The sequence below is a fragment of the Oreochromis aureus genome, linkage group 10 (genome assembly GCF_013358895.1).
Source record: "Oreochromis aureus strain Israel breed Guangdong linkage group 10, ZZ_aureus, whole genome shotgun sequence".
NCBI lineage: Eukaryota > Metazoa > Chordata > Actinopteri > Cichliformes > Cichlidae > Oreochromis > Oreochromis aureus.
In genome coordinates this window covers 4,725,834-4,738,245 of record NC_052951.1, presented here as the reverse complement: position 1 = coordinate 4,738,245, position 12,412 = coordinate 4,725,834, and the positions used below count along the sequence as shown (strand labels likewise).

At 40.0% G+C, this 12,412-nt stretch overlaps 1 protein-coding gene across 1 annotated transcript in view; it reads right to left on the bottom strand.

Annotated features, from left to right (window-relative positions):
- igsf9bb (immunoglobulin superfamily, member 9Bb) overlaps nucleotides 1–12,412 on the bottom strand; it is a 141,844-nt gene that overhangs the window by 48,749 nt on the left and 80,683 nt on the right. Inside the window, exon 13 of the mRNA XM_039617960.1 lies at nucleotides 1,408–1,583. Within this exon, the coding sequence (XP_039473894.1) occupies nucleotides 1,408–1,583 (176 nt within the window). The remainder of the gene's footprint in view (nucleotides 1–1,407; nucleotides 1,584–12,412) is intronic.

The following is a 12,412-nucleotide window of genomic DNA, read 5'->3' as shown; positions in this document are numbered from 1 at the left end:
AAGGATACTTTGAAACCTGGACTGCAGGAGCCGGGGATCAATTCACTTTCAATTGGAAGACCTACTTGGCGACCTACTACCTGATCTACAGCTGCACTAATAACGGTTCACTCTGTTCATTTAACAAAACTTTTAAAGACACAAAACTAGCACGTTAGCAAACATCTGATTGTGGAACATTTGGCAAATCTAACAGACTATTCCTTTTTCATAGATTGTAATCTTTGAAATTTTGTGTTTATTATCTCTCTTAATTTGAGTGCCTTGTACACTCATATGGTCAGGTGAAAAATAAAATAAAGGCATTACATCCCATCAAATGAATGTTATTTAGAATTGTAGCTTACATATGAAGATGTAACCAGCATTTGTAAACATTCTGACCAAACACTTTTTTCGTAACAATTTTCACATCCATGCTTTCATTCACTAACTTCGGTGGTAAAATTGTGAATAGTTAACTAAAGATGTTTCCAATATATCTATTAGTTCTACTCTTTCCAAAGACGCCACAATAAATGTGTGACCATATCTGACTGAGTGTTTGAGAAAAGACAGAAGAAGCAGCCCCTGGGCTCAAAGCAGCTCTTTGCTTCTCCTTTTTCGGTGGTGCAGCGTGGATACATCATCATTTCCAACTTGTTGCTTATCTTTAGGTAATCTTTGGAAGCTTAATTTATACTTAAGCAATGCTCCTCTATTCACTGCTTTAACAAGTGTAAAATGTATCATGACTGAACAGGATTCCACTTTGAGCCTTTATAAAGTAGCTCTTACATTTCTGTTTAAAAAGTAAACATTTCTTAACAAAGGTCAGCAAATGAACCACTGAGCTGGTAATAACTATGTACCTCACTTCATATTCAATTTAACTAACTAGGAAGCAATTCACTTTATTATTCATTGAAACAAAAATATTGTGGGAAATTTAAACTAATTCCTAAATGAGAAAACACTTTTGAACTGACATTTCATGAATAAAGGTGATATGAAAATGCAAAGATATCACTAATCCTTTAGTCTGTGAAAGCTCACAGGACCAGCACTCACACAGAGAGTGTTGTTTGGCTTCCCCGGAGCCGTTGTGCGAGTTGTTAACTTGTTAGACTTTATTTACAGCACAGATCCTCCTAAAATGACTTCTCTACTACTGTAGTGTGACGTTTAATTTGAAGAACACTTAAGATGTGCCTTTTTGCGCCTTTTAATTACAAATATTAGAATGCAAATTAAGATCAATATAATTTAAAATAGCCTACTACTTTTCTAACACTTGCATGACATGAAAAACATGTCCGGATGATTTTTGTTAGTTCAGTGTTTTTAGCTGCTCTCTCTACTTGCCTGCCAAAGCTGTTTTATTATTGGATCCTTTCCTTCAGGTTAAGCAGTAGTGGGTGTACTCACCTAGTGTGTTCACAGTGACAACCTCGCTGAAGGGGCCTGTGCCAAGCTTGTTTTGGGCCAGGACGCTAAACTGGTATGTTGTCTCTGGCTCTAAGCCGGGCACCACCATCCAGTCGTGGCCTCCAGGCACAGGTATGGAAAGCCAGTCATACGGACCTAAACGCTCCCTCTTCAGCCTGCACAGGATTCATGATGAGATGCAGGCACACAGACAGGAAAAATGTTGAAGAAATAAATCAGGAGGTGAGAGGAAGACTTTTTTTTATCTTTCGGACAAAAATGGACATTGATTTACAACAATTACAACTATATTCAAGTCTTTTCTCAGCACCAGTTTCATCACACAGTGTAGCACATTACAATGATTTATCATAATGTAATTTATTTGATCTCAAACCTAAATTCAACATTGCATAGGTTAAGTGTATGGATTTGAATTGAAATATTTGTACCACATATTTTATTTCATTGTTCACAACACAGTTTTTACTTGATGGTATTAAGCCCATGCTGAGCTCAGCTTTGCAGTTTGCTGTTTGCCCATGCCATACATTCAGCTGTGCCTCAATCAAATCAAGCAGACAACTGTACACAAACAAAAACAGCAACAACCTTCAGTCTATAGCGCTTCACTAATAAAACTTTACAATCAGCTCTCAGGTACCAAGAAATGAAGTAATTTTCTTTAACACATTATCTACAACCTCGTTTCCAAAAAAAGCTGAAACACTGTGAGAAATGAAAATAATATCACAGTATACAAATTTATAAATAATTTATATTTAAGTGAATATATATTTTTAAATAAATGATATGTGGTTAAAATACAACAGAAGCAACACATTAAAATCTTGAAATTTGTCTACATTTTGAAAAATATATGCTTATTTTGTATTTGATGACATTTCAAACCGTTAGAATAGGTCCATGTTTAGCACTCTGTAGCATCATCTCTTCTTTTACCAATGGTAAACATTTAAGAACAGAGGAGCATAATTGTTATGATTTTAAAGTCTCATTCTTGCTTGTTGTAGGATTTCAGCTGCTCATTACTGTAATTTAGGGTCTCCTTTTTTGGGTGAAAATAAATGCTGCTCCAAAACGCTGTATATATCATTCAGCGTTAATGGTGCCAACCAAGTCAACCATGCTATATGAACTAATACATCCCCATAACACTGCAATTGCTGATTATAAACTGTATGGCAGTAAAATCATGGTCTCTATTTTACCCTTGCAGGACAAGGTCTGCATAATTTCCAGAACTCCCCTGTGGTCATGCAGACCACAAAACAGTTTCTGTCAGTCCACCTTACAGTGCTGTCAAGAAGTATTTGCCCACTTCTTGATTTTGTAGTTTTTATCAATGGGATAATAAAATGGTAAATGGCCTGTATTTGTATAGCGCTTTACTTGGTCCCTTAGGACCCCAAAGCGCTTTACACATTCAGTCATCCACCCATTCACACACACATTCACACACTGGTGATGGCAAGCTGTAAGGGCACATGCATGTAGATGGTTGTAGCTGCCATATAGTGCCTGTCTGGGTAAGGCGAGAGAAAAACAAATAGAAGTCAGAGAAGCCGTGCGCGCGCTCTGGTGTGGATGTGTGGAGCCGAGGAGAGGAGAAGTAGCTGTCTCCCACGTGTTGCCACGGCCAGCCACATTAAGAAAGCCTCACGGTTCGACTGAGCCCAAAAGGGGTATCCGTGGGGTCACTGAAGCAGAAGTCGCAACTGCAGCAAGCTTAGACGGAGTTTCACTCTATGTGCAAAGCTTGGCTTGTGTAGCCACGAGCCGCAACTGGTGTTGCTGCAGGCCACCGTCGAGGTAGATAGCGTGGGGACAGGGAGTTGGAGCGAGAGCTAACTCCAGCTGCGCTTTTCTTTAAGACCCTCCACCGTTTCCAGTTGGATTAGGCTGGGTTTGGCCGTTAAGTGAACGTTCGGAGCGAGAGAGTATAGATGGCCGTCTCGCTGGGAGCTGACGAGCCGATAGGAGGACTTTAGCCACGACACTTAATGTTGCCCGTTGCTAGCCTGAGGTTGGATGCACTCCACGGACCCGACGTCGAGGACAAAGTGGATCATCAAGGAATAGGTTACCCTGCCATCTAGACGACGTCCTGGTTGTTCATCCTCCTGGTTACGCTGTATGTGAAAGTGTAGCCTTTTCGTAGCCCAGTGCTTTTTCCACGCACTGTCGCCGAGAGACAAAGGTATGGTTTCTATTTTCCTTGCTTTTGTGAACCTGAGACTGGATTGCTCACTCCGGCTGCTGTAGCTTTGGTCAGCTTAACGGACTGGGACCCTACAGTCAACTCCTGTTCACTACAGTTACACCTTCAAAAAAGACTGTATATAGTGCATGTTGAAAGGACATTTTGTTGGGACTGACTCGCAGGAGCTGGGACTATTACTCTGTGAACATTGTAAATTGTGTTATGTTTGGGATACAGTGTTAATCATTCTAGAGAAGAGAATTTCTTTGTTTAATTTCATAATTTTATTTGTTTTGTGATTTTTGGATCCCCGTCTGTGGCTAGTGTAAACCCAGGGTTTTACAACAGTGGGGTCACAATTGCCTGTTTCATTCATTGAACCTGATTTCTTTTTATTTCTTTTGCATTTTTGTTTCTTGCCATCCATGATTTTCAGGGCCCATCTTAACTGATGAATGGTAAAGTTCAAAGGGCCATCTGAGCAAATTAAAGTTTAACATTGCTTGGAAGAGACCGTTTCTTGTTTTGTCTAACCCAAGTTGCCTTGGAGTAGGGGCACCCTGGCTATCTGGTCGGGTTACAGAAAATCAGAGGGAAGGTAGACTAGGCTGTGTTTATGTCTGATAGTATAGTATACTCCAGGCAGGCATCGTTTCTCAAGATTTCATCCTGGAGCCCCTCTTCTGTGCCTGTAGCAGCCAGACAGCTAAAATCATTCTGACAGAAGTAAGTACCAGGGTCAACTGTACTAGGGGGGGTCACGGACTCAGATCCTACCACCCTTTAGTCGTTCAGGGCAGCCTGTGCGCCTCTTCACCCCTACATAGCGGGGCTAGTAGCCCCTTACAAAGCTACATAATAACAATCATCATCTCAAATGACAAATGTTTGGAGGTGCTTGCTGAAGCTGACGGAAATGACATGAGGGGATGTACAAAGAGGTGGAAAAACCTGAGAGACCTATATTACATATATATATATTCCCTTAAAAAACAAAGGGTGGGGTCCACAAGGCAATTAACACCTAATGCACCAGACATAAGCATAAATGCTGGTAATGACAACAGCCACTTACATATGTTATGCTACAAACCTTTCCTGCAGACGTCTGTATTGGGCCTTACACATTTCAGATCACTGAGCAAATTTTAATATTAGACAAGGATAACCTGAGTAAATACAAAACGCTATTTTAAAATGATTACTTTATTGAGGAGAAATGCTATCCAAACCTACCAGGCCCTAAATTAAAAGTAATTGCCCCCTTAACCTAATAACTGCTTGTGTCTTTCCTTGGTAGCAAGAACTCATCTGGTCGCGGCACATGGCCGCGCCTTCTTGAGCCTGGTTTTGCTGGAGTTTTTCCTTCCCACTAATGACAAAGCGCTTGTTCATAGGGAGTCATCAGTTTGTTGGGATTTTCTCTGTATTGTTGTAGGGTCTTTACCTTACAATATGAAGTGCCTTAAGGTAACTGTTGTTGTGATTTGGCGATATCTAAATAAAACTGAATTCAATTGAATTGCAATTAAATATTTGCAGTATGTCAAGGCTCACACTCAGATGTGAGACACTGAAGCAAAAGTTTAGCAGATTTATAGCAAACATGGAGCATGTTATTGTCAGAGTGGAATGGGCAGTCTGGCAGGGAGATATTCCACTTAATCCTCTCTCTCTAATTTTACAGATGACTCACTTCCAGATTCTTTCTCTTAAGGTTTCTCGAGACTGAAAGAGTGCACAGAGCAAAGCTGGGTTTGTTCTAAGTCAGCCATTCCAATCAAACACAGTGAACACACAGAAGCCAGACAATGCTACTTCAGTAACTTCAGATGACCTGGATGACTGAGAACCTTCACAGACCTACTTCAGTAACTCCAACAATCTAGCATCAATTGAGGAATTTTTGCAGCCTTAAGTATCAGATGGGTTCCACACAGGTGGGTTGATTGGCAACAACTTCCAGGTGTGAAAAACCAGGAGGGTGAGAAAACCCAGAGGAATCCTGCCTCTGAAACAAACAGAGTAAACCCACGCACACACTGAAAGGAGACAGGGAGAGCGAAAAAAAACAAAGGAGAAGAAACAGACAGAAATGCACACCGGCACAGGAGCACCAGGGGACCGTGCCAATACCGTCTGTCATGGTTCTAGGTCATTTGACCCAGCTTTTGGGGTTATGGTTTCTTTGTGTTGTAATTTTTTAGTTTTCTATTATTTAGTATTGAGTTTATCTTTGTATTTGCTGCTATGTTTAGTTATATTTGTTTCCATGTTGTCTGGTAGACATGTCTCGTCTCCCCTTCCTGTCTACATGTTTTCCTTCCTGTGTTTTGTTCCATGTCTCCCCTGTCTGTCATGTGTATCCATGTTTCGCTCCCTCTGTCAAGTCCCACTCTATCCCTCGATCCCTCGCTCGTGTTGTCACAGACTATGTCTCGCTATGTTTCCTGTTTTATTTTGACAGTCTTGTGTTCCATGTTCAGTGTGTGTAGTTTTGCTTCCCCTGTGGAGTTATGTTCATTTGTGTCAGCTGTGTTTCCCATGTGTTTCCACTTCCCTTGTTACCGTTCTGTGTATTTATGTCTTCTGTCTCCCTTTGTTCATTGTGAAGTCATCGGTTTACCTCCTCACGTCTCCGTGGTTCATGTTTTCAGCATTTTCAGGTTTCATGTTTTAGTTACTCCCAGTCCAGGTTTTGTTAGTTCTTGATCTGTTTATGTTTTATCATGTGTTTCATCTTCCTCAATAATGGCTCGCTTTTTCTTAGATTGCGTGCGTCTGCTTTTGGGTCCACACTACAACACGCCGGCTACTTAGCTGTAACACCGCCTGCTTAATAGGAGCCTCTTAGAGACATACTGTGTTTTTGGAATACTTTTGATGGAACTCCTTGACCAGTGAGGGATCCAAAATGGCAGACCATGGAACCATAGAACGCTACGTGACGGGAGTCAGTCATATGGCCGCTTAGAAGAAAAATCCACATCCAAGGGGATAGAATGAGGCACAGATGATGCCAGTAAATAACAGATGTATTTTTCCATTACTTCGTTTGGCGCATCCATAGAGACGGTTTGTTGGGAGAGGTGATCCAGGAAGGACATCAATTGAACAATCATTTTTTTCCCTTAATAAATGAAATCATATTTAAAAAAATACTTGCGGCAGCCAGTGGTACTCCTCCTCCTAGCCCCCTAGTAGGTGCACATATGGTATCAATTTTAAAGATCCTACTTTTCCTTGTTCTCAAGTTATTGCTTTCATAAGATTTTCAGAAAACTTGACCTGTGAAACCTAACCTTGAGGTCAAAGTCACTGAGATTCGAACTCATCCAAGATTTTTGGTATCAATTTGACGAAAGTGACAAAATCCTAAGTCACTTCTTTCTCAAAGGTCATGGTTTCCTATGAGATTTTATGTAGATCCACTTAAACTGAAACTCCTACATTACTTTGTTTTCGAGTTATGACATTCACAAGCTTGGGTGTCCACGTGACCCGCCACATCAGCCGTTTACAGAAAAACTGCATTTTGTATTTACTCAGGTTATCTTTGCCTAATATTAAAATTAGTTTGATGATCTTAAACACATAGGTATGACAAGGGGAAAGGAGGAAATATCACAGCACTGTAAGTGAGCCCACAAAAAAAATGTTTCATTTCCAGATCTTATTTAAACAACTTCCCTCTTTGTATGGCAGGGTTTAGACTTGCATGAATGCAGCAAAACTATGTTCACTTAGCGTTTTGAGAAGCATCACTGTGCTGATGTTTGGATCTATACTAGTATCCCAAAGTGTTTTAAACAATCAGTAAGTGTATCAGCTGTAGTGGAAAGGTTTAAAGGCCCTTTTAAATGACAGCAGAAGTATAGAGGGATCTGATGCTTGTTGTCAGTATGAAGATTAATTAACATTAATTGAAGCAGCTGCCTCCTTGTTTTTATATCTGTGCTGCTCTCTGGTCTCATCACTGTGTTACTAAAGTATGATGGGTTGCGGAAAGCATGTGGGGCTTAATATACTCGATCCTGATCCTGTGGATGTGAACACGGCATCGTAAATATCAAATGAATTTCACACCAGCAATACTGCTGATGCTTAAGCTAATGATCCCTAATAATCTTTACTTGCATATTGTGTGATCTGTGGCAAGTACAAGTAGTATTCTCGTGTTTAATGTTGTAAACACTGTGCTATATAGAAATCCACACATATGAGGAATCCCTTCAAATTAGAGCTGGTTGTATGGAATATGGAATAAAGCACTTCTTTTTCCTTGGCTGTCTTATTTGTTTTTCAGTGAATATGCTCCCAAACTTGTGTGTAATGACTGGAAAATTGCTTAAGAGGGATTATTCTAAATTGCACTCACCTAATTAGAGACTTCATGTGATATTGACTTTGTCTATAAAAAGCACAGCTGAATGTTACAGTTTTTTTCTTTGAAGTGATTTTACATGTGCCAGCAGAAGAGACTCAAAAGCTGAACACATAATACAGTCTTGCTAAACTGCCAGATAAAGATACTATCTCATCCTCCAGACAATAATATCAAAGACATGGTGCATTACTATAAAAAGACCAGGAGACCTTTCCTGAATTTTGCCTAAATCACTCACTGAATTGCTATATATCTTGAGTAGTTTTTGTGAAACTGGTGAAAAGCTGATAGGTGACTGTTAAGAGATTTTTTAGGATTTTGGGATTTTTATTATGTTATGCTTAAAAGTACGTTTCTTTATCTAAATGTGTTTGCTCTTTCAGTAAGTCACACTCTGTGCAGACTCCTAAATGGGGAACTTACACTCTGTGCTCCACAGGAAGCCTGCACGGGTCTATTTTATCTCTTCCTGTATCTCTTCCTATATGTGCTCGGTGAATAAAAAGACTGTTTTTTTTTACTGGCGATCGTGGCTCAAGAGTTGGGAGTTCGCCTTGTAATCGGAAGGTTGCCGGTTCGAGCCCCAGCTTGGACAATCTCGGTCGTTGTGTCCTTGGGCAAGACACTTCACCCGTTGCCTACTGGTGGTGGTCAGAGGGCCCGGTGGCGCCAGTGTTCGGCAGCCTCGCCTCTGTCAGTGCGCCCCAGGGTGGCTGTGGCTACAATGTAGCTTGCCATCACCAGTGTGTGAATGTGTGTGTGAATGGGTGGATGTCTGGATATGTAAAGCGTTTTGGGGTCCTTAGGGACTAGTAAAGCGCTATATAAATACAGGCCATTTACCATTTACTGCAGGGTGCGAGTCTCCCTGAGTCTCACCCGTGTACACGTTAAACCTGTCTGAGCGTTTTTATTCTGACCTGAGTTGCAAAACAGGAAAACTCCTGACATTTCTTGGTCCTTCGAGCCGGATGGGACACAACACTTTTGTGTGACCCCACAGGAAAGCCTCATCGAGTCCTGCCGGACAGGAAAACTCCTGACAGTGACTTATAGTCTTCATTTTAGGGAATGACCAGTCTTATAGGTGCATTTCTCTAATTAAACCAATTAACCTGTTTAACAAACTATTCTTTCAATTTAGACATTTAAATGAAATCATAATTTTCAGGTAATAGTTTGATATAGAAGCGTTTAAACTAGAACCATAGAACTGGAGAGGGCACCACTGCTACTCAGATAAATAAGGCTAGCTTTTGGCAGCAGCACTATATCTGATGTTCGCTTTATGTCTTTCACTATTTAAGTGGTGCAACAAACAACATTCTAAAATTGTTGGTGTATCAATTTTTAGTTTTAAAGGATGGCAAAGATAGATCTTTTTTGTGTGGATCACATACAGGACAATGATAAATGTTATTACATTTCCTGTAGAATTATATTGTTGTGTCTTCAGCATTTAGACGCACCAGAGTACCGTATTTTCCGCACTTAAAATCCTTTAATTGTCTCAAAAATTGACAGTGCACCTTAAAATCCGGTGTGCCTTATGTATGAATTCTGGTTGTGCTTACTGACCTTGAACCAATTTTATGTTGTACACGGCGCTCAAGAATCTGTCAAAAAATGTTTTAGTATGACTTTGGTAAGCTACGAAGCCGCACCTCTTGATGGATTGTCGGAGCATTACGACTACCGTAGTCAGGAGCCTTGCGGAGTAATCTGGGTCCAAAACTCTGTCTGCTTCAGGTCCAAAGTCAAACGAACACTGCGGCATTACTGAGAGTTAAAAACTGTCTAAATTCTTTCACCTTTAAAAAAATTATCAGTGTTTCTGATTTACCAGGTGTAACAATTAAGTTTAACATCCAGGCATTCACGAAAACAGAATTTAGTCAGTTTAACGGAGTTAGAAGTTAGCAGGAAGTTAGCTCGCTAGTTTCCACCTAAACATGATATAGCATGTTCTGACTGAGAGATTTCTGAAAAAATTCAAACGTACAGCTCTGCTATCACTTCCAACATAAATGAAGACAGAAAACTAAACGACAGTGACGTTTGTAGGGTTACTGAAGTTGGACTAGCTGGTATATTATGTTGTGCTACGTGATCGCTAGTGACACAGCTATGTAAGCATAACAAACTGAAGCTGGAGGATGAATGCTAACTTTTTTCCACTCGATAAAAGTTAACGTGAGGGTTCCCGATGGTTAGGGACAAATGCAATCGCATGGCAGGATGCTGTAAACGGACCAAACTTCAGTCAGGAGAACAACTGAGATAATCCATCCACAATACCAGGTTAATCATTAATATACTGCAACAACATGGGAATAGAGCAGCTGCGAGAGAATTCAAAATTAATGAATCAATGATACGGAAGTAGAGGAAGCCAGAAGAATGAGTTGAGTAAAGTTTGACTTAGCTGACTGTTTTGTTTCGCTTAATCTGCTTTATAATCCGGTGCGCCTTATGTATGAAAACAGATCTGTTCATCGTCAGTGCGCCTTATAATCCGGTGCGCCTTATGATATTTTGAACATTTTGATTTTCATTCATTTAGTTTGTTTAACATGGCTAAGTTCACATGTACCGTACAAGTTACAACAAAATGTGTAAAGTTTCTTGTCTGTGTCATCTATTCTCCTATTTATGTGGACCTCGACAGTACATATGTACCACTGGTGCTCTGCTCTCACACTAGCTTTAGCAACTTCCATTCATTTATGGGGATTTGAAATGCTGCAGCATTCTGTGAATAGTCTGTATATTTTAGACATTCACTGTGGTCAAAGAGTACATCTAAAGCTCAAAATAGATTTGTTTACTTATTTTTTTATTTCTTCTCACATTTCTCATTCATCTTGTCTTGATCCCTTTGATTTACCTCGTGACATTCGTCTCTTACGTGCGTCTCTAGTTTGACAATAACTGAACTTCATAAAGTAGAGATGCATCTTGAGCAACTACCAGAGTGAATTCTTTTGTCTGTATCAATTTTTTGTCATTATGTTTTCAGTACATTTTGTTGTCAGTAAAGTGTGCCTTTGCTTAAGTAAGCACCGTACCTCATATTCAGCTGAGCTATTAATACTCTATCCGGTTGTTCAGTGATGACGCGACGAATCCTACTTCCGGGCCTAAAGTAGTCTGCGTTTAATATGGCTTTTGTGTTGTTAACATGTTTAATGTTTTGTATTTTCTTCTATTTAATCTCAAAAAGCTCCTAAAAACAGTCCGTGATCACCGTTGACCTCCCTCGGCTTTTATTACCGCTAATCATTTATTTAAGCTCAGTTTTTAAAACCTTACGATGTAACTACAGCACAGCCCATGCAGCAGTATATGAATGACTAACCTCGTATTGTGGATGGATTATCTCAGTTGTTCTCCTGGCTGAAGTTTGGTCCGTTTACAGCATCCTGCCATGCGATTACATTTGTTCCTGACCACCGAGAACACTCACGTTAACTTTTATCGAGTGGAAAAAAAGTTAGCTTGTTTATATTATGCTAACATAGCTGTGTCGCTAGCGGTCACGTAGCACATCATTATATACCAGCTAGCCAAACTTCAGTAACCCTACAAACATCACTGCTGTTTAGTTTTCTGTCTTCATTTATGTTGGAAGTGATAGCAGAGCTGTACGTTTGAATTTGTTTCTAAACCCCTGCAGTCAGGACATGCTATATTGTATTTAGATAGAAGCTAGCGAGCTAACTTCCTGCTAACTTCTAACGCCGTTAAATGTCATAAATTCCGTTTTCATGGATGCCTGGATGTTAAACTCAATTGTTACACCTGGTAGAGAAGAACGCTGATCATTTTATTAAAGATGAAAGACTTTAGACAGTGTTTTAACTCTCAGTAATGCCACAGTGATCATTTGATATATGGACCTGCAGCAGAGTTTAGGCCCAGACACGGCTAGTGACGTCAGACTGAACAACCGGATAGTACTGGATTTAAAAAAAAAATCTACTTCAATCTACCGGAGTTTCTTTGACATCTAATAACTACACATAGTGTTCACATCGATCATCCAAAATGCAAATGGTTCCCTTGCAGACCTGGGTTAAAATAGTACCACATGTTCCCTGAAGAAGTTTAAACACCACAGACTTTAATATGTAGACTTTAACAACCCAGGATTGGCAGCACATCATCAACTCACTTTGTACTGCATTATACATTTTGGACATTTCAGATGTAAGAAAATATAAGAATATAAGAGAAGAAAATATTGTGATTCAAAATGTAACAGTACCTGCCATGGCTAAAATCTTGTGAGACTGAAGACATATTTTTAACCCAAGCCTTTTCCCTAGTCAAGCAGTGGCAAAGCAGCAGCAGCAGCAGCAGCAGAACAGAGAAGTCTGGGTTGAGTTCAGTTT